General features: G+C 43.0%; 1 protein-coding gene across 10 annotated transcripts in view; it reads right to left on the reverse strand.

Moving 5' to 3' along the window:
* Positions 1-27,732, reverse strand: part of SMG7 (SMG7 nonsense mediated mRNA decay factor) — a 70,965-nt gene that overhangs the window by 16,802 nt on the left and 26,431 nt on the right. For all 10 annotated transcript variants that reach the window (XM_044300643.1, XM_044300641.1, XM_044300640.1 and 7 more), the window contains exons 6-11: positions 26,459-26,530; positions 23,482-23,632; positions 23,260-23,395; positions 5,703-5,865; positions 3,147-3,303; positions 2,815-2,885 (exon numbers count right to left, since the gene is read on the reverse strand). In XM_044300643.1, coding sequence (XP_044156578.1) covers positions 2,815-2,885; positions 3,147-3,303; positions 5,703-5,865; positions 23,260-23,395; positions 23,482-23,632; positions 26,459-26,530 — 750 coding nt within the window. The remainder of the gene's footprint in view (positions 1-2,814; positions 2,886-3,146; positions 3,304-5,702; positions 5,866-23,259; positions 23,396-23,481; positions 23,633-26,458; positions 26,531-27,732) is intronic.

Below are 27,732 nucleotides of genomic sequence, written 5' to 3' on the forward strand. Positions count from 1 at the left end.
GGACGGATCCGCACGCCTCCGCACGGCCAGGCGGACACCCGAACGCTGCAAGCAGCGTTCATGCTGTCCGCCTGTCCGTGCGGAGGCGAGCGGAGCGGAGGCTGAACGCCGCCAGACTGATGCAGTCTGAGCGGATCCGCTCCATTCAGACTGCATCAGGGCTGGACGGCTGCGTTCGGGTCCGCTCGTGAGCCCCTTCAAACGGAGCTCACGAGCGTACCGACGAACGCTAGTGTGAAAGTAGCCATATTTGGGTCACCACCTAGCAGGCAAACAATCCAAATTAAAGGGAGTCTTTCACCTAAAATCACCATTATAGAACACTAACATCAGGATCTCTATTACATTCCCAATATTAGAATGCTACTTTCCATATTGCTGTCCATCGCCGATTTTCTCAGAAAAACACTTTTATTCAATTTGTTAATTAGCTTCTGAAGGTACCCAAGGGCGGCGTTCATGCGGCCGTTGCCCAGGCCCCTTTTCATACGAAACCCCTCCCCTTTCACCCCTCTGGGCTGCCCTAGGGTCTTCAGATTACGTCCTCCCCTTAGTGAAAAATCCAGCGCTGTTCAACAGATTTGCCGCGCCTGCACACTTTATTCCCTATTATGGGCAGAGGCACAAGGCCGGCTAGATCAGGATGTACGGGCCGGCACATGCGCATTAAACGCTCTTGTGAAGGGGAGGGGTTTCGTATGAAAAGAGTCACGGGGCCTTGGCACCGACCACATGAACGCCGCCCCTGGGCACCTTTAGAAGCTAATTAACATATTGCATAAAAGTGTTTTTCTGAGAAAATCGGCGATGGACAGCAATATGGAAGGTAGCATTCTAATATGGTGAATGTAATGGAGATTGTGATGGTAGTGTTCTATAATGGTGATTTAGGGTCATTTATAAATCGGTCAGAAAGCAGCGGGTGTGTTAAAATAGAAATACGTATTGTTCATTTGGAAAAACCTGCGCTGCACCAGCCAGTCTGTCACAGTACAGCAGTGATGACTTTGCAATAACCTGCATGTAACCGCTGCAGCCAGTGCTTGGCTGCAGTAGACACATCCAGGTGGTCGCAACATAATCACTGCAGGACAGCAACAGAGAACGGGAGAACCAGTGCTGAAGCAATGGCGGATTATTCCAGGCGAGTAATACTTATTTCTAGGTTTTACCAAATCGACTGCTTTCTGCCAAATTTTTTAAAGAGGACCTGTCAGCATTCCTGACATGTATTTAACAAAATTTTCTCCACATTAAATGACAAATCTGGATCATGTATTCTTATCACTCGATGTTGGGCCATTGCTCTATTATTTCTGCTTGCAGTTTATAAATAAAAAGGAATAATTTGGTGTTACCAGTCTCTGCAGTGTCTTACACTATGCAATCAGCGCTGCCAGTGTCAGATTATGCAGGGACCCCCCCAAATGTTAACACCTAGTTGTACCTTTATTCATAAACTTCAAGCACAAAAAATAAAGGAATTGCACAGAATAATGTTAAAAGGAATGATGCTCCAAAATTGTTACCACATAGGAATTTAAGCAGTTACTAAAATAGACATGTCAGTAAAGGGGACAGGACCTCTTTAAAGAGGTATTTCTAGTTGTGGCAAGCTATCCTCTATCCACAGGACATCAAATTAGGGGGGCCCTATTGCTGGGACTGCCACCAATCACAAAACGGGGATGCCTGAAATAAACGGAGTGGTGGGTCGGGTATGTGCACTGCAGCTCCATTCAGGTCTACGGGACTTCCAGAGACAGCCCAGTATAGCGCTCAGCTATTTCTGCAACATCCATAGAGATAAAGGAAGAGGCAGAGTACATGCCTGATCAGCTGATGCGTTCATTTCTAGGGGTACAGGGTACCTGCTCTCGTGATCGGTTGGGGTCCTGGTGGTAGGACCCCAGACAACCTAATTACCTACCAGAACCGAAATAGCCCCTTTAACATATTTTGTATAGGGGTGCACCGAAATGAAAATTCTGGTCCGAAACCGAAAATTCAGGATGCCCTTGACCGAAACTGCCTTTTTGCCCAAATACTTTTAAAATACTTTTTTTTAAATGATATTTATAACAGTGCCATCCACAGACCCCCACCCATCCCATAACAGTGCCATCCACAGACCCCCACCCACCCCATAACAGTGCCATCCACAGACCCCCACCCACCCCATAACAGTGCCATCCACAGACCCCCACCCACCCCATAACAGTGCCATCCACAGACCCCCCCCCCCCCCCCCATTGCCGCTCCAGTACAGACTAGTTATAAAATGTGTACTATTAATAAGGATTCTATTCATGAGGCCCCCTCTGCAGTAGAACATTCAATATAGCCACATCCTACTCACAGGGCTGTTATCTTAATGCTGGCCGGCCGGGCAGACGAGCGGCAGCGTCACGACTGACGTCACATGCCTGCGCCGCCTCCTTCATTCAGAAAGTAGGCCGGGCACATGACGTCAGTCGTGACGCTGCCGCTCGTCTGCCCGGCCGGCCAGCATTAAGATAACAGCCCTGTGAGTAGGATGTGGCTGTATTGAATGTTCTACTGCAGAGGGGGCCTCATGAATAGAATCCTTATTAATAGTACACATTTTATAACTACTGGAGCTAGGGGCCGGAGCACAGTGATCGCACCGGCCCCCAGCTCCTCCTCCCAGTCCCTCCCCGCTATTTTCTGCCGATATGTACCAATATCGGCCGAAATGGATTAGGCCCATTTTCGGCCAATGGATCAAAACACTTTGGTCTTTAAAAAGGCTGTGAACAAATATTAGGTCGCAGCATGAGCTCAGTTACTTACAGTTGGTACTGGTCAGGTCTTCCTCTAGTACATGGAAACTGTTTAACAGGGAAATCAGCCATGGCCAAACACTGTAGGTAGAAAAGCAGACATTACACTATAAGACAGTGGCTACAAATCAGAAGTGCATCAAACACCAGTAATGGCAAACATCTTTTTCACCCCTACCCATCTGCATCCAAAAGATGAAGCTGCTGTGCTATTGGAGACGCGTTACGTGCACAGAAACTAGACTTCCGTCACAAGGCTGATGAGGCCACTGATGCAGATAGGTGTGGACAAACCCGAAGCAAAGGGATTTCTTCTAATGAATGCGTCACTGCATGACTTACTATTGTCTTTCCTCCATAGCAGTCTCCTGAAATACAGTGGGACGCAGCTTCATCCAGTCAAGAGACACCTTGATAGCAGGAAGTGGATCGGCACAGGATGTTTCATCACAGTGACGGGTCTTGGAGGGACTTCTGCAAAGGGTGCCAAGGAACGACACTGGGCAAGCAAAATGGCAAAAGAATTGTTAGTGTAAACGTGTCAATGGTACACTGCCTGCTAAACTACAGACAAGTAGGCGAGATGATGCGAGGCCCTGGTGACAAGTGGGGGGCGGCAGCAGGGCACAGGGAGAGGAGCGCTCAGCTCCATAGTCATATCTGTATCGCGGTCCTCAGCGATACAGATGGATGTGCTGCGGCGGAGCAGGGGAGGGAGAGGAGTCTCCCTTTCCTTTTCCTCTGATAGGCTGCAGGCCTAGTGCCTGCAGCCTATCAGAGGCCAGTACAGGCGGTGCGATGTAGTCATCTGTACGGCTGAAGCCGTACAGCGCAGGACACAGTCCAGAAGAGGCCTGCATCGCATCGCTGCCTGCCTGATGGAGGCAAGTATAAGTGTTTATTTTTTTTATATGGTACAATACAGAGAGGAGTGCTATGGAGGCTCTTGTTATTGGCACATGATTGGGGGGCATCTATGGGGAATGGGGGAGAGGAGTAGTATGGGGTCATCTACAGGGGGCACCAAGAAGGGGTATTTTATACTGGCAAATTATAGGGGATACTGTTAGATTATTTGGGGCACTATATAGGGGTATTTAATACTGGCACATTATGGGGGCACTATGGGGACATTAGCTTAACTGGGGGCATTAAAAGGGGGTATTTTTTTCACTACTACACATTATAAGGAAGCATTTTTGCACTGGCACATTATAAGGAGAATTATTTCTTACTGCAGGGCATTATTATGGGCTTTATTACTACTGGGGGGTCTATGGGGTACATGATTACTAGTATTATGGGAGCATTATTACTTCTGGGGCATAGTAGAGATGTGTTGGGGGCACTGTAGGAGCACTTTTACTACCATGTGTGCTCTAGCAGAGAATTATTACTATTGGTGGGACTTTTGGGAGCACTATTACTGTGGGGGCACCTTGGCACAGTATCAGTTTAACACAATAATTTTTGGGGGACGTTATGTTTACAGTTTACACTGGGCGCAGTTATTTTAGGGCACTGTGTGCCAATAATTACTGAAGGGGCATTATCTGTGTGGCACCAGTATTTTCAGGGGGTTTATCCGAGACGAGAAATGACTGAAAAATGGTGGTCTGGTCTGAAAAGAAGATGAGGAAAGGTGACGTCACTGGATGCAAGAGGTATGGGGCGCTGTATTACCCTGTATGTTCTGTAGTGATGGGAGGGTGAATATAGAATATGGCCCACACTGCCTCAGCCAAGCCCCGGTCCTTCAGGTCACACTGTGCGTGTTCTGGATTCTGGGGCCTCACACCCATCCACTACATTATCTGTATTCAGAGAGTCATTGCCGTGTTATGTATGACTGCAAGTCATATCTACTACATGATCAGTAAAAAGGGGCGTGGCCACATGTTGGTGGGGGGCGCAAAACTTGGCTTGCCCCGGGTGCTGGCAACCCACGCTACGCCACTGTGTATTAGTACGCGGTCAATAGAAACACCATGCTCACTTTCCGCAAAAACAAATGTGTTTTTGCTAGACCTTTTAAAGGCTTTATTTTAGATGAATAGGTGTTATTATAGGGGTTATCCAACCCCTATAATGCCCGCCAAATGCCTGGTCCCCTCACCATTGCCTCACTTCCCAGCACCCACATCACTTCTGATGCCCACAGCAAGCAGTTCTAAGTAATGGCAGCTAGCCATAACAATAAGACTCCTCCAACACGACAAGCCATGAAGTGGAAACCAATGTAAAAACTTGTGAAAGTTAAGGTCCTTTTACACAGACTGACAGAAGATCGGGAAGGAAGCAGATGCTCCCAATCACATGCAGTAATCTCATCCGGTGTACGGGGACAAGCAAATTATTCAGTGTTCTTTTGTCCCCCAAAGAAAATCAGTGTTCCAGTGCAGCAGACTGTTTATACACCACGATTGGCTGCTCAAGAACAATGATTTTCCATGCCGGCAGAAAGACACAATCACGTTTGCTCGTTCATCAGGCGATTGCCCTCACATTTTACACTCAGATTATTGGGAATGAGAATTTATACAAACGTTCTTCTCCGATAATCTAATAGATTATCAGTCTATGTAAAAGGAACTTTAGGCCTCCTGCACACAACCGTCTCAGTTTTGTGGTCCAAATTACGGATCCGCAAAATAAAGATGTGGTCCGCAATTTTAGCGAGACCCACTGTTAAAAAGAAGCCCTTTGTCTTCAAAAACAGACAAGAATAAAACAGGTTCAATGATTTGCAGCACATCTGCACGGATGCGGCCGACTAATATAAATGAACAGGACAGCGTGCAAAAAGTGCAGATTGGACACGGACCAAAAATACAGTCATGTACTTGGCCTGTCCACGTTCTGAAGACAAATCATTTTGGGAAGGGGGGAGGCACTTACTGAAGAGAGCCAGCAGCTGAGACCAGCACAGGTCCTCATCTTGGCTAAAGCTCTGTTGCTCGGCCTCAATACCGAAATTCCGCAGGTGGTGCAGCTGAAACAGGTTGATCACTGTGATATGAACCAACTGCTGGGAATTGAAGACTTTTTGAAATATCATACTCTATAAAGAAAAAAAGAAAGAAAGAAAAAAGGATAATGTATTTCAGTATATACGAGAAAAACAAACAAAACCAAGGGGGAAATGCATCGCCCTCCTCACTCCAGAATTCTGACTTCAACATTGCAGAACAGGACTTTGAAGTATTTTTTTTTGTGCAAACATTTTGCATCATTCTGCATTTTTAACACCACTGACTCCACTTTTGAAAAGTGGGTAATTGGGTGGGGATGTGGGCGTGCTTAGCCTGTCGAGCCGACTCCGGGACCATAGACATGATTTTGCACTAAGGTTTTCCCACTAATATATCTTAACCCCTTCAGGACCCTGCCATTTTTCACCTTAAGGACCAGGCCATTTTTCAGCAAATCCGACATGTCACTTTATGTGGTAATAACTTTAAAACGCTTTGACTTATCCAGGCCATTCTGAGAATGTTTTCTCGTCACATATTGTACTTCATGACACTGGTAAAACAGTCAAAAATTTCATTTTTATTTATTAAAAAAATTACAAAATTTACCCAAAATTTAGAAAAATTAGCAAATTTCAATTTCTTTACTTTTATAATAGATTGTAATAACTCCAAAATTAATTACTTTACATTCCCCATATGCCTACTTCATGTTTGGATCATTTTGAAAATGCCATTTTATTTTTTGGGGACGTTAGAAGGCTTAGAAGTTTAGAAGCAAATCTTAAAGGGGTTCTGCACTTTCATTTAACTGATAATCTATCCTCTGGATAGATCATCAGCTTCTGACCAGAGGATAGATCATCAGTTAAATGAAAGGGCAGAACCCCTTTAAAAATATTTTAAGAACATTTCAAGACCAGTTCAGTTATGAAGTCACTTGGGGCTTACGTATTAAAACCACCCATAAATCACCCCATTTTAGAAACTACACCCCTCAAGGTATTCAAAACTGATTTTACAAGCCTGGTTAACCCTTTAGGTGCCCCACGAGAATTAAATGAAAATTCAAAATGTCACTTTTATTTAGCAGATTGTAAATTTTAATCAATTTTTTCTGCAACACATCAAGGGTTAACAGCCAAACAAGATTCAAAATATATTACCCTGAATCTGGAGTTACAGAAACATCCCATGTGTGCGCAAAAACTGAAGTATGAGCGCACAGCAGGCTTCAGAGAGGAAGGAGCACCATATGGCTTTTGGAGAGTGGATTAAGGCTACTTTCACACTAGCGTTCGGGTGTCCGCTTGTGAGCTCCGTTTGAAGGGGCTCACAAGCGGCCCCGAACGCATCCGTCCAGCCCTAATGCATTCTGAGTGGACGCGGATCAGCGTACAATGTAAGTCAATGGGGACCTATCCGTTTGAATATGACACACTATGGCTCAAATTTTCAAACGGATCCGTCCCCCATTGACTTTCAATGTAAAGTCTGGACGGATCCGTCTGAGGCTACTTTGACACTTATACATTTTTTTACAATATAATGCAGACGGATCCGTTCTGAACGGATGCACCGTCTGCATTATATGAGCGGATCCGTCTCAGACGGATCCGCTCTGAACGCAAGTGTGAAAGTAGCCTTAGCTGGAATGGTATTTGGGAGCTATGTTGATTATGAAGACACCCTGAGGTGGCCCTACAGTGGAAACCCCCAAAAAGTGATCCCATTCTGGAAACTACACCCCTCAAGGAATATTTAAAAGTGTGTAGTGAGCACTGTGACCCATCAGGTGTTTCACAGAATTAGAAAACGCTCTGCTGTGAAAATGAAAAATTTAATTTTTTTCCAGAAAAAGTTGCTTTACACCCACATTTTTCACTTTCACCCCACAATTTGTTCCCCATTTCCCCCCAAATACACTAACACCCCATATGTGCTAAACAAAAAATTATGTATAGGGTGCATGGCAGGGTTCAAAAAGCAAGTAGGGCGGGGCTAGCCGAGCATGTGAGCAGGTCCGGTGAGCTCCTGCACACTCTCGGCATATTATCCTGCTAAACCGCATCATATATTATAATTGGATCCCTACAGCCTGCCTAACGGTGCCCTGAGTCCTCCGGTACCTGTATTACAGCAGCAGAGGGGGAAAAAAAATGACCGGCTGGAGGGGAGCTAAAAGCGCTGATAGAGATATCCAAGATGGCGCCGAACCCTACACGCTGAGGCGCCGAGAGGGCGCTGGGGAGGTGCAGCGGGAAGCAGCAGCTAAGCAAGTATGCCCGTAATACAGCCTCAACCCCAGCAAAGAATAGCAGTGGCAACAGACACAATCCGCCCACTGATTCGGAGGAAGAAGATACTGCTGCAGGCACTGCACCCAGGTATGTCCCTGACATAGTGACTCCCTGCTAACTTATAAAGACAGAGCTGAGATCGATGCAGATCCGGAGCCAGAAGAACCCACTCTTAAGGACGTCCTGCGAGCCATCACTAAAGTGCAGCAAGTCCTTAACTGCTCTTACAATGCAAGTGGGTACTATTAAAGAGGATGTGTCTATAGTGCGCCATGATTTAAACCGGTTGGTGGAACGTACCACTGCTTTAGAAGGCCGCATGGGGGATCTGGAGGACGCCATACCACCTCTCAGAAGGGAAACAAGTGAACATGCCCGCAAGCTAGATGTTATTGCGGCCAAACAGGACGATTTGGAAAACCGTCTACGCAGAAATAACGTGCATATTGTGGGAGTACTGGAAAAAGTGGAAGGGCCGAACCCTACTGACTTCTTTGAAGATTGGATTAAAAAGCAATTTGGGACTGAATCCCTTACTCCGCTTTTCGCAGTAGAAAGAGCGCATTGGGTCCCGACCCTTACCACTGGGAGCCCCACCCAGACCAGTACTCATGAAAATACTTCACTATAAAGACCGGGACATTATCCTCAGAAAAACTTGTGAAATGCCTGCATTGTCTATCACCGGCCACAAGGTGTCACTCTTTCGAAATTACTGGATATAAAAACGTCGCCTTCGAGGTCTCAACGTGTCCTATTCTATGCTTTATCCGGCAAAATTGAGAGTAGTTGCCTTTGGGACTACCACATTTTTTTGAAGACCCAAGAGAAGCGGTGCGATGGCTGGATCGTCATGAGCGACAACTCCGCGCGGCGGAACCACAGGCAGACGGGGACTAAATTATCTCCTCTTCTGATTGCCGTTGAATACTTGAGTATACTGCACTGAATGCATGCATGAGAATGTGTTCCTCAATGTTTGTGCTGCTATGTAACTAGAGTTTCCATTTTGATTGCACTGTTCTCCCTTTCTAACAAGGTATATCAGGGATCCATTGAAGTTATATAATATAGCTAGGTTTGAGATTATATTGAAATTGCATAGTCCGAGGGAATGATAGCGGTGAGTCCATGGACTCTACAGGCCCCAACGATTGCAGATTCTATTTTCATTGTTCCGTGTTACATGGTTCAGCGTTCATTTTTGTATCTTACTACCATGCCCCTTACGGGGTAGCCAACTACGGGGCTGGGCCCGGTGGTGCTGACGGGTTTTGGTTATTGATCCCGCGGTCCTGTCATGGGAGTTTTTGCGGGGACCTGTTGGTACGGCCCGGTGTCCGTCCTTTGGTTCCAACTGTTTACATGGGGTAGGGATGGAGGGGGTTCCAAGGGTCACGGTTGGGGAAAATTGGGTTTTTAAGAGGTACGCTCTAATTAGTCACTTGCTGATGTTTGATGACTATGGCTAGCTCCGTAAATCTTCTGAGCTGGAATGTGAGAGGGATTAAGGACGCCAACAAAAGAAAAGCAGTTTTAGACAATGTACGACAGCACCAGCCTTCAATATGTTGTTTGCAGGAAACTCACTTGCTCTCCTCTGACACTCATTTGCTCACTCCTTTCTGGGCTGGACATAGCTTCCATGCCACAAATTCGTCATAGGCCAGGGGAGTGAGCATACGCCTAGGAGGTTGTCTGATCATTCTCCGTTACTGACAGCCATTGCCTTGCAGCAGGGAGACAGGTGTTGGGAATTTAACCCGAATTGGCTGCATATACTAGTGGATGTAGCAGATGTTAAGCAGCAATTAGCAGAATTTTTCACTTTTAATTTACTTACTGCCTCGCGGATGATTGTTTGGGATGTGCAGAAAACCTTTCTACGAGGTCTTCTGATGGCTAGGATTAATGGGAGGAAAAAGGAGACTAGAGAAAAGGTGAGGAGGCCGACGCAAGAAGTAGCGGAAACAGAAGCGGAGTTTATATTAAAACCATCTGTAGATTCTGAGAATAAATGGAAAGAGGCCCAGAAGTCGCTGAATGATCGATTATTGGTGAATGCGCAGAATAGGAGATTTTTTTCTGACTCCTTTGAACTGCACAGGGGTGTCCTCTTTCACCCCTATTGTTCGCAATCGCGGTGGAACCTTTGGCAGAGGCTCGCCGAAAGGCAGAGGTGGTGAAGGGTATTACTTGTGGGTCAGTAACGGAAAAGGTCGCTCTCTATGCGAATGACCTTTTGGTGTTTCTTGATGACTGGACTTCCTCTCTACCGTCAGCTATGCAAATCAGTAATGATTTTGGGCGTCTCTCTGGCTCTACTATTTATTGGGCAAAGTCAATGCTAATGCCTTTGGGAGGTGCTACACAGACAGATCTTAGTTTTACTGCGGGTTTACAGATTATACCCTCCTTTAAGTATCTGGGTATCCAGGTATTGGTGGATCCTCAGGATTTTATCCGTTTGAATTTATTACCGCTATTGGATAAATTCAGACGGAAGATCCAAGTGTGGATTAAACTCCCCTTGTCACTTATCGGTCGCACCAACTTGTTAAAAATGATCCTTATGCCACAGCTCTTGTACATTTTACATGACTCCCCGTCCTGGATCCCCCTACGAATATTTCATTCTATTAATGCAAAATTCAGAGATCTCATCTGGAAGAAAAAATAAAAAACACCTCGAATTAAACTTGCGGTGCTGTGTAGATCAAAAACCCAGGGGGGAGGCGAGTGTCCCTGACCCACAGATGTATTATATAGCGGCCCAATTACAGCATCTTTGGGGACGGGGAGAGGTAGATAAGTTGAGCACTGCAGGACGAGTTGTGCAGCAGCTTATCCATACTAAGAATGTAATGGCAGCTTTGGAGGGTGGAGTTTTTTACGACAAGGGTAGGCAATATGGTATCCTACGCACTATACACACAGTATGGTGAAAAGCTAAAGAGATGGTAGGAACCCAAGGGTATACACAACATACCCCGATCTGTCCTAACTACCTGTACAAGGAGCTAAACACAGTAACTAATGCGAAATTATGGGACTTCTATGGTCTTAATCGAATGTGTCAGCTATATGAGAATAACGGTCTTAAATCCTTTAATATGTTACAGCAAGAGTTTGGACTACCTAAGACGTTATTTTAGGTCTACCTTCAGGTACGGCATGCTGTACAAATTAAAAACCGATTACTCATATTGCCTCCCTGGGGGACACATTTTTTTTTTTTTTTAGAAAAATGGACTTTAGGCCCAAATGTTTCCCTTTCACAAGGGGGAACTTGAGAAAATGTACCCCCTAATGTATTGCACATTTTCTCCTGATTACAGCAATACCCCATATGTGCTTGTATACTGCTATATAGGCGTACCACAGGGGTCAGAAGGAAAGGCTCACCAAATGGCTTCCGGAAGGCAGATTTCACCGGAATAATTGACAGGCGCCATCTTGCAATTGAACACACCCTGAGGTACCCCTAGAGTGGAAACCCCCAAAAAGTGACCCATTCCGGAAACTACACCCCTCAAGGAATATTTCAAGGTGTGCAGTGAACACTTTGGCCCATCGGGCGATTCACAGAATTAGGAAACACTCAGCTGTGAAAATTAAAAAAAAATTATTTTCCAGAAAAATTTGCTTTACACCCACATTTTTCACTTTCACAAGGGGTAACAGGACAAATGCACCCCACATTTTGATCCCCATTTCCCCCCGAATACGCCAACACCCCATATGTGCTCATAAAATTACGTATGCAGTGGTAAATTGTGTCTTTCCTTATCCCCTTTTGGAACACACCCTGCACCTTTTTTGGGTCCTTCCCTTCTTTGCTGTCTGGGGGACGTGACCTGAAAAATGTTGCCCTGGTGTTTGACATCATGACTCCCTGAGGTACTAGGACCCTCCCCGGCATGGCTTTGAAAAATTCGGGCCTTGATAATATTGTCTGACGTTTGGCTTCTTTACTACGCCCATATGTAGCACAAGTCCCCAAAACTTCATCATCAATGCTGCACTTACTGGGGTCCAACCTAGGGCTCTACCATATGGCGAGGTAGCGTTCTGAGCTATAAATTGTTGGGCGTACAAAATCTTGTTCTGTGAAGCCCGCACTGTCTATCTGTATTCCGGAGTTGCCCACAAAATCCAGAATTTGGGGCCGATAGTCGTCAGGGGGTGGAGTCCATATGCGGTCACACTGGGGGGGGGGGCTGCCTTCCGCTGCTAGCCTGGGGCGCCTTCTAGAGGGTCCTTCATCAGCGGATGAGGATGATGAGGGGGTAGAGGAGTAGAGTAAACTGGCATCCTCTTCTCCCTCACTGGCCGACTCAGTATCAGAGGCAAGCTATCCGTATGCCTCTTCAGCCGAGTACACTCGTTGAGACGGACGGGCCATTTTTATTTTATTGGGGTGTTTTGTGTGAAATTTGTCAAATTTTATTTAGTATAGGGTGTGTATGAAGTGTTTTCACACGTGAAGGGGCTTGTTATAAATTAAAAAGAATTGAGAAAAAAAAAAAAAGTTGAAAAAAAAATTTGGTAAAAATAAACAAAAATTGCAGTATGCACGCACAAACCTACACTAACTAAAATTGATTTCTAACACTGAAAGTACTTTTTACACAAAAAATAAATAAATAAAAAAAACTGAGCACAAAAGCGACCAGTAAATAAAACAGTACTTATTGGTGCTCTGGGCTGCAGAACGCACGCAAGCGGAAGTTTGGTGCGTTCGTGCAGACACTGCAGTATAAAAAAAAGTTTACTGCAGATACAAAAAAAAGAACACTAGCTAAAAATTTACATATATGATTCTAACTATTACTTACTAAAGAAAAAAAAAAAAAAAGGGACAGATGAAAAATTATATATATATCTGCACCCAAAAAAAAACACCAAAAAAACACAAAAAAAACAGAGCCCAGGTGCTGAGCAGTGAAGTACAGACTGATCAGCACTTGGCGTTCACAGCTCGCACACAACTTCCGCTGCAGAAAAAAAAATTATGAATCACTGCAGCAGATGTTCTTCGTCTTCTTCTATACAGGAGCAGTAAAGGCAGTGAAAGCTGTGGTAGAATCACAAATCCCAGCAGATCGAGCACAGAACCTCTCAGCATGCAGTCACCAGCTAGAATGACTGCATACAGGGAGGTTCTACCCTTTCCTGTGCAGCTATAGTGATGCTATTGGCTGGAGCGTTGTTCTAGCCAATCGCAGCGCTGGCAGAGGACTCCCCCTGCCCCGCAGCTTACATGTGCTTCCGGCTCTGCGATGTGCCGGTCTTCACTGATCGGCATTCGCAGCGCACAGAGCTGCAGGGGGGCCGAAATAGCCGATGCTGCCCTTAGGGTACTTTCACACTTGCGGCAGGACAGATCCGACAGGCTGTTCACCCTGTCGGATGCGTCCTTTCGCTATTTTGCTGCGCCGCCGGACCACCGCTTAATCCCAATTGACTATTTTTTTTTTTTTTTTTTTTTTTTTTTTTTAAATTTTTTATTGGGAAAACTACATAACGTTTACAACAAAAAATTTATTACAATCTCTCAATTCTTAGTAACCCAAGTAATTATATGTGCGTATATTCCACTCATCTTTTCAAAATATTTAGAAAAACCCTCCCCTCCCTCCCTCCCAGTTTGTGGTGCGTCAAAGTAGGACCCCTTATAAATAAAACAACTTGATCTCAGCTAACCAGACCTCCAACCACCCCATATCCTGGTCCATTGGTATTCATTTTCCCTCCGTCTATATAAAATTTTTTCGTAGTTCTTTACCTTATCGATTAAATTTATCCATGTGTTTTTATTTGGAGTGGATCGGGCAAACCAGGTGCGGCTGATCAAAACTCTAGCCAACATGAATACTCTACTCAAGAAAATCTTTTGATAACTATGAATTTTTAATTTGGAGAGATCATTGAGAATAAATACTTGTGGTTCAAAAGGGATTAGAATTTTTAATTTACACATAATATAGTTATTGATACCGTTCCAGTAGTTTATAAGTTCTGGACAGGTCCATATTATATGGAGAAAGTCTGCTCCTACAGTGTCACATTTGGGACAATTGGACGTGTCTCTTAACCCACATTTGTTCATCCACAGTGGAGTAATATATAATCTGTGGCAGATATAAAATTGTATCAGGACATGGTTAAAGTTCTGGGATAGTGAAGATAGATTCCCAAAAATATTATCCCACCCTTCTATTTGTACATTCGGACAGTCCGCCTCCCACGCTTTTTGTCCTGGAGAGTGTATATCACTAAACCGTGCTTTAATTAATAACTTATATATATTTGAGATTTTTATTCTAGAATGTGTGCCTCCTACCCAATCATTCAGAAAGGAAACATTATCTATATCCAACAGCCGCTTATCATCCAAGCTGGATAACACAGAACGCAATTGGAAATACCTAAACCATGAAAGATTTTTTAAATTTTGTGTCATTTCCATATAGGATTTAATTTCTCTATCTTTAGCTACCTGTGAAATATATAAAATTTTATTCTTCTGCCAAAATGTGTCAGCTGCAATTTCATCCAGCCTTTTTAAATACAAATTGTGCCAAAGAGGCGTAAATGTAAGTGAACCCTTAACTTTCAACCATGTCCTAGTTGTAGCCCACACCTTAAGGAGTAGTTTTATAGTCTCTCTATAGCCTTGCTCATAACTCTTCAATAGGCCAGATTCCAACAAGGAAAAAATATTATTGTGGGCATGACTAGTTACCAACTTCCCCAGAAGTGCGCTATGCTCTGATTCATAGCACCTCAATAGCTGGGCTGCAATAAAGTATCCCTTAAAGTAGGGGAGATTTAAACCCCCACACTCCACTGATCTATACAAATACTCCAACTTAAGTCGAACTCGCTTTCTTCCCCATATTAAATCATTAATTAGACTCTCTATAAGTTTAAAATGTTTGTCTTGTATCCAAATAGGTGTATTCCTGAGCACATAGAGCAATTGTGGTAATATCACCATTTTAACTAGTGAAACTCGATCAGCTCTAGATAGGGGAAGTTTCAGCCAAATTCCTATTTTAGCTCTAATCTTTACCATGATGGGAATCAAATTAAGTTCTACAAAATTTTCGACCCGAGGCGATATCGTCAAACCCAAATATTGGAAGGTATCAACAATATCCAACTGTGTAACAGGAATCTCTTTCTGTGGTAGGGGGTCTATTGGAAGCAGACTAGTCTTGGTCCAGTTTATAAGAAGACCAGACACCTCACCAAATAATTTAACCATTTGAATAATCCTAGGGAGAGTGGTTTCCGTATGGTCTATAAAAAACAGAACATCGTCTGCATATAGTGAGATACGATCTTGTGTTCCCAGCGTACCAAATCCTTTGATCTGATCGTCCTGCCTAATGGCCATCGCAAGGGGTTCGATATATATATCAAATAGTAGGGGAGATAGTGGGCAACCCTGACGGGTGCCTCTATTTAACTCGATACTGCTACTCAAAATTCCATTAAGACTCAATTTAGCCCTTGGAGATCCATACAACAACCTAAGAGTGCGTATAAACCTCTCTCCAAAGCCCATCCTAGCAAGAACCTTCCAGAGGAAGCGCCACTCCACCCTGTCAAAGGCCTTAGAGGCATCTAATGACAGGATGGAGCGGGCGGTCCCCCCAGGGGCCTGGATATTAGAAAAGAGCCGGTGTAGATTATAATGTGTACCCTTATTTTTCATAAAACCGCTCTGATCCGGATGGACTATGGAGGAGATGACCCCAGAGAGCCTTGTAGCGAGGACCCTCGCCAAAAGTTTTACATCTGCATTAAGCAGTGAAATTGGTCTGTAAGATTCTAAATCTAGAGGGTCCTTGCCTTTTTTTGGAATTAATATCACTGTAGCCTCCATCATTGAATCCGGCAACCTCCCATCCTCCACTGATTCAGCAAAGACCTCCAGTAATCTAGGAAAAATACAGTCCCCATATTTGCTATAAAATTCATATGGAAGCCCGTCTGAACCAGGAGTAGAATTGGGTGAACATAATTTAATAGCTCCCTCAAGTTCCTTAATTGAGACCTCCAGTTCTAATGCTTTCTTTTGGTTCTCACTAATAGTTGAAAAGTTGATCCCATCTAGGTAAAGATCTATCTTATCGTCTGTAATATTAGAATCAGCCTTATACATATCAAGAAAATAATCAAAAAAGGCCTTCTCCACCGGACCCTGACCAATAGCTATTCTACCATCCCTCACTCGAACCCTCTCTATATGTTTTTTAGGTTGTTGATTGGAGATTACTCTGGAGAGTAGCCTACCGGGTCGCCCAGACTCTGTAAAATATTTTTGCCCTTTAAAGAAAAGATTCTGTTGAGCTTTATCCAGTAAAAAATTAGCATATATTTGTGTAGCTTTTTGCATATTTTCCCTATTTTTCTCCGTCTTATTTATATGAAAGGATTCTGTCGCTGTGATCACATGTTTCTCTAGATTCTTCTGTTTTTTCCCATATTCTCTTCTAAGATTCGTGATATTACTAACCATCAATCCCCTCATGTAGGCCTTAAAGGTATCCCATACCACTTGAATTTTTGCCGAGCCGTCGTTGATATCCCAGAATCGGCCTATTTCATTTCGAATTATTTCATGTGTCTTTATGACTGATAGCCAGTAGGGGTTTAATCTAAAGGGAGGTTTTGATATATATCTAACCTGAGAGAAACATAGTTCAAGTACTAACGGGGAGTGATCGGATATTGACCTTGTTTCATATTTCATTCGTTTTATCAATTTCATATATTTGCTATTTATCAGTACTAGGTCAATTCTAGACAATGATTTACCTGCTTTACTAGAACATGAAAAAACCCTTTTCCCCTGTCCCAGATATTCCCAAGCGTCCTCAAATCCAGCCTCCAGGCAGAATCGTGCGAGGGGGGACCCCTGAACCGTACTGTCCCCCTTAGCACTCATAGAGACCCTATCACGTAAAGGATCGATGACACAATTAAAATCCCCAATAATCAATGTTGGACATTCTGGCCATTTATCCATGAAAACTAGAAGAGAATTAAGAACCAGCAGAGAAAATGGCGGAGGAATATAGACAAAGGCCAAAATACATAACTCTCCCCCTAACCTGCAGTATAGAAAAATAAATCTTCCCTGTTGGTCGACAGAGGATGCCTCGCAAACGAAGTCAATAAGTCTATGTATCAGCACCGTAACCCCTCTCGAGTAATTGGAGAGGGTAGAATGATACGTATGCACAGCCCATCCCCTGTCGACTACTCTAGTGGTCTCCTCAGTAAGATGGGTCTCAAGCAAACATATTATTGCTGGTAGATGGACCTGAGTCAAGTCAAAAACCGCTTGTCTCTTACCTCTTTCCCCCAAACCACGTACATTCCAGGAAAAAATTCTAATCATCGTCATCACCAGTGGTTAAATGGAAGAATAGGAGAGAGGGAAAAAGGAGAAGACAAGATGAAAAGGGAAAATAATAAACTGAAAAAAAGGGAACCACACCTACTTTGACGCACCACAACCCAACCCCCCCCCCCACCCCTCTCCCACAGGCAACCCACCACATATTGTAGTAGATTTCTTTCCTAAGACCAACCCTCGACCCTCCCCCCAGTCAACCACCCCCCCGCCGCCATTTTGAAGCAAAGAAGACTCATTTAGGGGTGTGAGCCCCCTATATTACTAGTTATTCCCGTCATTTCATAACCCAATTGAGTCATTGATTGTTTCGGTCAATCCAGTCCGCGGCTTCTTCTGAGGTATCAAAAAAAAAAGTTTTATCCTCAAAAATAATCCGCAGTTTGGCCGGGAATATAAGAGAATATTTAATATCCCTCTCTCTTAACTTCTTTTTAACAATCATGAATGTGCGTCTCTTTTCTTGTATTTCTTTCGAAAAGTCAGGAAAAAAGGCCAGTCTAATCCCATTATAAACAACCGGTGAGGATTCCCTCGCCCTTCTCAAGAGGACATCTCTGTCCCCTGAAGTCAGTGACTTAGCAAGAATTGTCCGAGGTTGTCTCCCTGGAATTGGTTTTCCTCCTGGGACCCGATGAGCTCTTTCAATCATGAAAAGAGGAGAAAATGATTCTTTACCAAAGTTCTCAAGAATTAATTTCTGTACGAATTCAGTTGGATTTTTTCCTTCCTCACCCTCTGGAATGCCTATTATTCTCACGTTATATCTTCGTGACCTATCTTCAAGGTCCACTACCTTTTTCTTCAGGAGATTATTTTCCACTTTAAGTATAGAAACTTCCGTATTTATTTTTTTGGATTCCTTCTGTATAAAAGTAACAGAGCTTTCAAGGGTGTTGAGTCTGACTCGCATTTTGGTCAATTCCTCTTTTATTAGTCCCACATCAACTTGAATAGATCCAAGTTGGGTTGTAACCACCTGTATCAAATCTCCGTTCTGTTTAACCGCTAGGAGTATTTCTTCCAGCGGGGACGAATTGTCATCAGGGATAACTTCCCCCATTATTCCATCCTCCTCCTCAGGGTAACTAGCGCCTTTTTGTATTTCTCGCTCAGTTACCTCCAATTCATAATTCTTTTTTTCAGAGAATTCCTTTTGTCCGCCCCTCGTATTGACCCTTGGGGATTTCAGAAACTGGTCAAGTTTTGTTGGTTCAGCCGTTCTAGACCCCTGTTTCTGACCTGATAGATCGGTCGAACGCCTTGGGGCTTTTGGGCCCATATCTTATTCCTCCTTTTTTTTTTTTTTTTTTGTAAATTTTTTTCTTTAAATATTCTTTTCTTGGATATTTATTTGATTTTTGATTTTTTTTTTTTTTTTTTCCCTTATTCCGCCTCCTTACTCTCCTGTACTCTCCTATACTCTCCTTACTCTCCTTCTTTCTCTTTTTCTTTTTTTTTTTTTTCTGTTCCTTTTCTTTTGCTTTTTTTTTCCTTTTTTTCTTTTTTTCCTTATCCCCCCTTTTTTTTTTTTTTCAGTGCCTTCTTCTTAGTTCTTGTTTTTTTTTTTTTTTTTTTAAACCCTTTTATTTTTCGCTCCTCCCTATTTTTTTATTTTTTTTATTTTTCTTTTTATGTCCACTCTTCTTTATACTCTTTCTCCTCTTATTTCCTTTTTTTTTTTTTTCCCCTTCTCCAGCTTATATTTTAGACTTTAAAGTTAGCTTTCTTGTGATCTTATGATCAAGTGCAGCTTATAATCATATGTAACCATACATACACAACTTACTCAAAGTCCATTCAAGGTTAGTTGGAGTCAGCGGTCATGGGGAGGTTAATCACTAGAGGAGAGAAACTTATAGCTTCCTCAAAATATGAGGGAACAGCAGGTTACTCACTGACATCAGAACCAGGGGGGGTAACGGATCAGGCAGGAACCGGAGGCACACTCAATGGAGGTAGAGGAGAGAAAACCTCCAGACAGCAAACTGTTTGCAATGAAATGGAGAGCAGGAGAGGAGGCAGGAGCGGCAGCATCAGACACGGCACAGTCAAGAAGGAACCGGAGGCAGCCTGAACCCAACAGCCGATATCGGCACCGTAGCAGGCTTTGGGCAAAGAGCAGCAGCGCAGATCACGCGGTCCCGGTCACAGAGAAGGTAGATGTAGAATTCGGCACACAGACGCCGGCATACTCAAAGCGGCAGCGAGGTAGCAGAACAGCGGGGAGAGCCGGGAGCGTGACGTCCACTACGTCATCACGTCTTCACGTGCCAATTGACTATAATGTGGACGGAGCAGCGGTCCGGCGAAAAAGGGAAGGACGGATCCGACAGGGTGAACAGCCTGTCGGATCCGTCCTGCCGCAAGTGTGAAAGTAACCTTACCTGGCAGGCTGCCTGTTGGTAAGAGCAGCCGTCGCGCTCCGGTCCTCCCGCGATTTTCACCCAAAACCCGGCGGATCTCTATGGGTTTTTAAAAAAAAAAAAAAAAAAAAAAACACACACACACACACACACACACACACACACACACACACACTTGTGAAACAGTTTACGCTTTTTCTTTCTAAACCGCATGCAGTTTTTATGGCTTTTTGCAGAGGGGGTTTTCCCTAAGCGACTGGAGTGAACCATGTTTTTTTCTCGAGTCATCTACCCCCCTCCCGTTCCCTATAAAGGAGACTTCAAAACATCAGAAATAAAAAAATTAGAAAAAAATAAATTACTAAAAGCTTCAACAAAATGTATTTTTCAAAACAATGCCACAGAACAATAAAAAATAAAAATAAATTGGTTTTCCTGCTATTTACCACAGACTTTCACATAACATTCAGAGCTGGCTTATTTTTTTTTTCTTTATATATTTTTTTTTTGCAGTAAAAGACAAAAAAGTGCCCAAAAGCACCTTTAAAAAGTGAACCCATCCTCAAGCCAGATTTATTAAGCTCAAATACTGTAGCTGGCCAGCTAAGATCTGTCCTAGGTTGCTAACAAAGCTTATATGTTTATACAGCTAGACCTGCCAATAACCTTAATACAGTTCCTATCTTTGTGTGTTAAAGACAAAAGCAGAGTTATTTATAGTGACTTCATGTTTAGATGTCATATAACTTATATTTATTGTGTTCACAGAAGCAGAAAAGATAATATGCCTTTAAGATTCATTATATGGATGTAAGGTAAGCTCAACGACACAGCAGAAACAGGAAGCATAGAGTTAAACTGTTGTTGCTGGGCAGGAGCCAGCCTCACACAGCCTGTGTGGAAAATTCCCTAGCAGGAGCTGCTAGAAGTTATTATTCACCAGAGAGAGAAAAGCTGAACAGACATTCACTCCACTAAGAGCTGTGTTTTATAGAAGCAGAGAGGCCAAAATAGGTATTTAAACAGTTATATAATGTCCCTATTGTTAATATAGTGATTAGAACTGTATACTGAACCAGTTATATGTGTGTTTATTTACAGTTCCACTAATTGCAAACTACAAAGTTCAAATACAAATTCAACTGCAAATACAAAATGCAAGCTACAAATTGCAATCATTCAGATTCCATATTGCAATCCAAATTGCATACAGCCATACCAGATTATACTCAACCAATCTGAAAATAGTCACTGCATACTGCAAGCAAAACTATTAGTTAGACCTCAGATATACCTCTCAAAGAGATCGTAAAGTGCTTAAATAACTTAAAGTTAAGTTAGAGTACAAATATTTAAGAGAAATATATCCATCATTTTATGTTGAATGACGAGATTGAACAGTTGAACCACCATCTTAAATCACACCGCCATTTTGTGATATCTTTTCAACACGTGTTTTGTACTTGGACTATCTGCTGCAGAGGCAGTTGAAGTTAATAAAGAATTTATTTGAAGCATTTGGTGTGCTCATAGAACGGCGCTAGAGGAATTACAGAGTAATAGACAGTCTGGTTAGACTAAAAGTCAGAGATGTCAAAAGCCTTCTAATGCCACAGCGCAAAAGGCACTTCATAGTGCTGCGCCTGCCACAAATACTTTTAGTTGCAAACTTACGGGTGATGTAAAAAAAGAACATCTGAGACGCTTATAGCATCTCTAGGATAAACCATCAAAGTCAGATAGGTGCGGATCTCAGAGGTAGGACGCAGCAGTGACCTGGCGTTCTCCCCAGCACACGTGGCCCCTGACTGGGTCCTATTCCTATCAATAACGTCTACACACCTGCTGTTTGGCACCTTTACTGTGTGTGGGACCTTACTCCCAAGTCCTTATATACAAGTGCCAATACTGGAGCATGGCTATATCACCATTATAATGATTTTATAAAAAAGGAACAGTGTACAATTTGCTCTACAAATGATAAGGGGGGAATAAGCCCAAAAACTATCTCTACATTACTTGGAGCTGTTGTGTATGCATTAAGAGAGAACATCCACACTGGGATCTTCAGTGAATATTACATATTGACGTCTCATTTATAGGTCTTCCATGGACTACATCTTATGGCTCATCTGTCTGGAACTCTCTCTGGAGACCAGTCGGTGACGTGCTTTATCATATATATCGCATGGACACTGGCATTTATTGCATCTCCTGTATGGCTATTCATGTGTGTGGATACTCTACAGACACTATGTGCTGTAGTGCCAGCCTCTAGACAACCAATCGGAGGTACACAGCGTGTACAGTGGTACTTTTCATGCACGAACACTGATCCAATATTATTTTAATCAAACTTATGTATTATCATAGTGTGTGTAATACATGTGGATTTTATGCCCCTGTGAAATTGTCCCATGCAGAACCGATAATCATGGCAAAACGCGGTGGAATTGGGATAATTGGCGGTAGATTCATGGGTGTCCCAACTCTGCTTTGGGATCCCTCTAAGGTATTTTTCTCTGTGACCTGTGAGTCATTTACACACTACCCTGTTTTATTCCTTTGTTGTTTCATATTTTAGTTTTGTGTACCCTCTTTATTATTTTATATATATCCTTCTCCAGTCAGACATAAGCGGCGTTTCCACATTAGAGTTGTTAAATCAACTAGATGACCCCCTGTCCCCAATATAATAAAAAGGCCCATCTGTTTCTTTTACATCAAATTAAACAAATTTGGGGTACTGTGATTTACCTGCTAAAATTCACAAAAGATACCTGCATGGAATGTGCAAGCATGTCAACATGCCCGTATAGTGAACCATGATTATATATATTTACCAGGCAATATATGCAGATAACTATAGGGTTAGTTAACCTTATGAACAGAAAGCAGAATATTGTCATTTTGCTGTGTTACCGCTTTATAGATTGTTTTGTATAAATTCTGCTAAACTGTTCACAGTGTAAGGCCTCATGCACACGAATGTATTTTGTTTCAGTGTCTGTTCCGTTTTTTTTTTGCGGATAGGATGCAGACCAATTTCAATAGGTCCGCAAAAAATGTGGACCGCACACCATGTGCTATCCGCATCTGAATGTCCGTTCCGTATCCTCGCAAAAAAAAAATAAAAAAAAAAATAACATGTCCTATTCTTGTCTGTTTTAGGCATTGTTACAATGGATCCGCAAAAAACTCTGATGTCATCCGTTTTGTTTGTTTTTTGCAAATCCGCCATTTGCGGACTGCAAAACACATATGGTCGTGTGCATGTAGCCTAAGTATGTGGTCCCCAGTATGCATGGCCGATTCCTGCACGCTTTGCGATATGCATTTCCCTGGAAACCTGGCTGCTCCTGAGTCTTTTACAGTGTCCCTCACCTTGAATTGCTCCTCCAATTGCTCTCGCAGATGGCTCACTCTGTCCAAATTTTTTGCTAAATAAACATGTCCGTGGAACTTGATGAAGGCCTTGATAAAATCTGAGACACTCCATCGTTTTTTCATCTCCTCGCGACTTAAGAGAAAGAAAGTGACATCAACACAAAGTAACAGAAAAAGAGAAATAAAAAGGCAAAATAGTATCCTGGAGTTAACCTGTACCTCTCCAGTGCTTTGGAAAGAGCCTTCTGCAGGTTTGTGGAGGCTGCTGGGAAAGGAAACTTAACAGCGATGCTGCGGCAGTAGTAAAAAATAGTGGTCAAATGATCCCCCTTTGAAGAGGCAAGGATAGCCAGCTGATTATATGGCTGACCTAGAAGAGAGAAGAGTCATTTTCACATGTATGAGCGGGAATTTCCATCTTAAGCACGGGACATGCAATGAATCTCAGATAGGTGCAGGCCTCGGCCTCTAGACAAGCCTTCAGCAACGTAGGCACTACAGCCTTTGGGAAATTGCAACTCCCAGCATGCTCCATTCACAACTATGGGAGTTCTGAAAACAAATAAGCAGGCGTGCATGCTAGGAGTTGTAGTTTCACAACAGCTGGAGTACCATAGACAATGGCCTCCATTTACTGGTTCTCACATTCTCTATACAGGTCGTCAAGTATCATGAACTGTAATAAGGGGAATTGATGGCAGGTGTCACCACAACCCTGGTCTCCCAACAGGTGCTGGTCCAACCCTATTCAGGTAATTTCTGAATATCCTGGGGATTTAATATTTTCTTAATCTAATATCCTGTAGTAACTTTAAAAGTAACGTACATTTAGAGAATAGCCTTTAAATCGGGCAGATTGTCTTGAAACTGGAGATGGCATGTCAGTTATGAATGCATTATGTAGGCAGTCAAACCTCATACTGAATACATGCAATCTTTATGACACTACTCTGTCAATTGACTACTCGCATAAGATGTTGTGATGTGCTGCAGGGTACTGTGACAGAGTGACAACTAAATGCAGAGGATTTAAGGTTAATGTAAAATACACTGAATATGCAGAATTACTGGGGAGCCACCGCATACGACAGTCGGTCAACCCAGGTAGTGATACGACGGACACTAATAGCTCAACCAAGCATTTCCGTGAAAAGCCAGGTATGTCAGACGTAAAAGAAAAGCCCTTGCCCTACGCGATGCTGCACAGGGCAAGGGGGGGGCATGAAATGCTCCATTCATGCTGAATGATTGAAGAAGGGGTTATGGTCCAGGTTCAGCTCTGAAACTGGACAACCCCTTTAAGGTTCTCTTAAAGGGAATTTCAAATGTTTTTTTTTCCCCCAGTCTTAGGCCTCTTTCACACATCCGTGTCAAAGATGGTCAGTGGTTTATCTGTTAAGATGTCCGCGAATGATTGGCGTTTGATCTGTGTGCCATCCATATTCCATAGACACTGCCTGGTTGAAAATTTGTTTCTAGAGCATCTCCTACCAATAGGACAGAATACAGATGCCATCAGTGTTGTGTCAGTGGTTTTCATGCACCCCCAGAATGGGTGTGTTTGGTAAAGTAGCGATTGTCTGTCGTTTTTCCACTGACCCATGATCGGTGGAAAATTACTTATGTGTGAATAAACACATTACAATCTATGGGTATGTGCGCTTCTGACATGTGAAAAAGGCAGTATTACACCTGAAGATGAGCATTATGATTGTTGGGAAGGAAGCCTCAGGGTACTTTCACACTTGCGTCGCTGGATTCCGGCAGGCAGTTCCGTCGCCGGATCCATCTCACAAATGTATTGCAATACTGGATTCGTCTCTCCGATTGTCATCCGGGAAAACTGACCCAGTATTTATCTTTTTCACATTTTTAAAAAGGTCTGCGCAGACCGCAAAACCGGATCCATTTTTCTGGAACACTTGGTGCCGGATCCGGCATTAATGCATTTCAATGTGTTCTGGAATTTTGGGCGGAGAAAATACTGCAGCATACAACCGTACAGTGACTGAACTGAAGACATCCTGAACGGATTGCTCTCCATTCAGAATGCATTATTTTTCTGTTATTGAGCCCCTAGGACGGAACTCAATACCGGAAAAAAAAAAAACCGCTAGTGTGAAAGTACCCTAAAAAAAAACAAAAAAAAAAAACGCATGCTCGTCAACAGAAGAGACCGCTGCTATTACATGCAGCAATCTCCTCCACAGTACAGGGAGGAGCGATCATCAATGCTTGTCCCCATACAGAATCATTGTTAGGGCTCATTCACACTAACGTATTTTCTTTCAGTGTCCATTCTGCTTTTTTTGTGGACCGTATGTGGAACCATTCATTTCAATAGGTCCTCAAAAATACGGAAGTTACTCCATGTGCATTCCGATTCCATGTGTCCGTTCTGCCAAAAAATTGAACATGTCCTATTATTGTTCGCACTATCGACAAGGATAGTACTGTTCTATTAGGGGACAGCTGTTCCGCTTCGCAAAATATGGAATGCATGCAGATGTCATCCGCATTTATTGCGGATCAGTTTTTTGCAGACAGCAAAATGCATACGGTTATGAGCATGAGCCCTTTTTTAAAATGCTATGACCCAACAAACGAGCATTCATCTTATGCAATTAGCGGCACTTTTACACAGGCAGATCACCGCTAACGAGCAATCTTATGAACGCTTGTTAGCGATAATATGGCCAACCCTCTGCAGGTCTAATACAGCCCTTAGTGTATGCTTACATATGGAAACTGGGTTGTGGGGAGGAACTTACAGCTTTACAGTGGCAGCAAAGAGGATGAGATTATACAAAATCTCCACACGCTATGGGAATAAAAAATAAAAAATAAAATCTGTGAGGAATCTGCATGGAAACTGAATTGTAATGCACATTTAAAATCTGAGACACCCTTGACTAGAGGATTATGTTGTAACGTGTATTAGTATTCTCACTGAAGCCTCTGTGTGTACTTAAGGGGCATTTTTCTTTCTTTTTTTTTCTTGGTTTGTTTACACTGCCTATAACGCTATGTTTACTTGCGTTGTCCTTCTTTGCAATAAAAAGATTCAACAATAAAATCTGAGGCACGTCAATTTATGCTTCACAGGAATTTACAGCAGTTTTATTATGGATTTTTCTGTTGCAATTCACGTACCATGTGGACATACTGTAAAAGTGAAACTGGATTCACTACTCACCATTGGAAGGGACAAGTTGAGCAGCATGTCTGTAATATGATTCAGCTTGGCTTGTCTGATTTCTGTAGCGAGCTGGAAGGAGAGGAAAAAAAAATAAAAAAGTTATTAATCATAGCTTCAATTTACAAGGAAATTCTGGAAATGACTTGCTGTTTATTTGCTAGTACATTACTGGTGAACAGTACTCCAAGAACTATTCACATGATGCATTTGTCCTGTAATCCATAACATGAACTTAACCTACAATCCACTAAGAAAGGCTACCTGCACATGACCATGGGGCTGCCGTGCCCGTGTTGTGCACCACAAAACACGGGTCAACAAAACACAGGCACAGCCAGTGTTCACTCCGCATCGCGGTGTGGACCCATTCACTTCAAAAGGACCGCAATCTACAAGATGCGGTGAAAGACAGGATATGGAAGCTCTTCCGTGTCTATGTCTCCGCACCGCAAAAGATAGGACATGTCCTATTTTCACTGCATAGGCGGTCCCACGGTCATGTGCAGGAGGCCTAAACGACAAAGTAAAAACAACCAGCAGACCCTTTCATCAGAGCTGCCCATTAAATACAAAAATATGGGGTCATTTATCAAACTGGTGTAAAGTAGAAATGTCTTAGTTGCACATAACAACCAATCAGATTCCACCTTTCATTTTCTAAGGGGGCTGTCAAAAATTTAAGGTGGAACCTTATTGGTTGTTATGGGCAACTAAGCCAGTTCTACTTTACACCAGTTTTATAAGTGACCCCAATAGAGTCCTTGGATTAGAGAACAAATAGATAGAAATAAGTCTGATCGTTATGATTTTCAGTGTCTATCCTTAGAAGTCTCTTATTTTCTCATGCACTGCTATACAGTTGAAGCTGGCCATACACCTTAAAGGGAACCTGTCCCCTCAAAAACGCATATAAAATCGCCATAATTACCTCATAGTAACCTCATGCGCGAGACTTGTGCGATCCCAGCCGCACTGCAGGCTGCCAATCTAACAAAAAAGGGGACGGTTAGGGGGGCATGCTTACCTTGACTTGAAGCAAGGAAGCCACAGCCCTCTTGACTTGAAGCTGACTGGTGAGATAATGCTTAAAACATTGTTTTTTGAATCTATCGAGCATCAGACTAACTGATCAAACATTAACAGACTGGGGGCTACTATGAGGTAATGTTGGCGGTTCTATATGCGTTTTTGAGGTGACAGGTTCCCTTTAAAGCACTTGTCCAGACAAGAGATATATATATGACCTATGCTTCAGACAGGTCATCAATACC

Source organism: Bufo gargarizans, chromosome 7 (assembly GCF_014858855.1).
Source record: "Bufo gargarizans isolate SCDJY-AF-19 chromosome 7, ASM1485885v1, whole genome shotgun sequence".
In the NCBI taxonomy this organism is placed as follows: domain Eukaryota; kingdom Metazoa; phylum Chordata; class Amphibia; order Anura; family Bufonidae; genus Bufo; species Bufo gargarizans.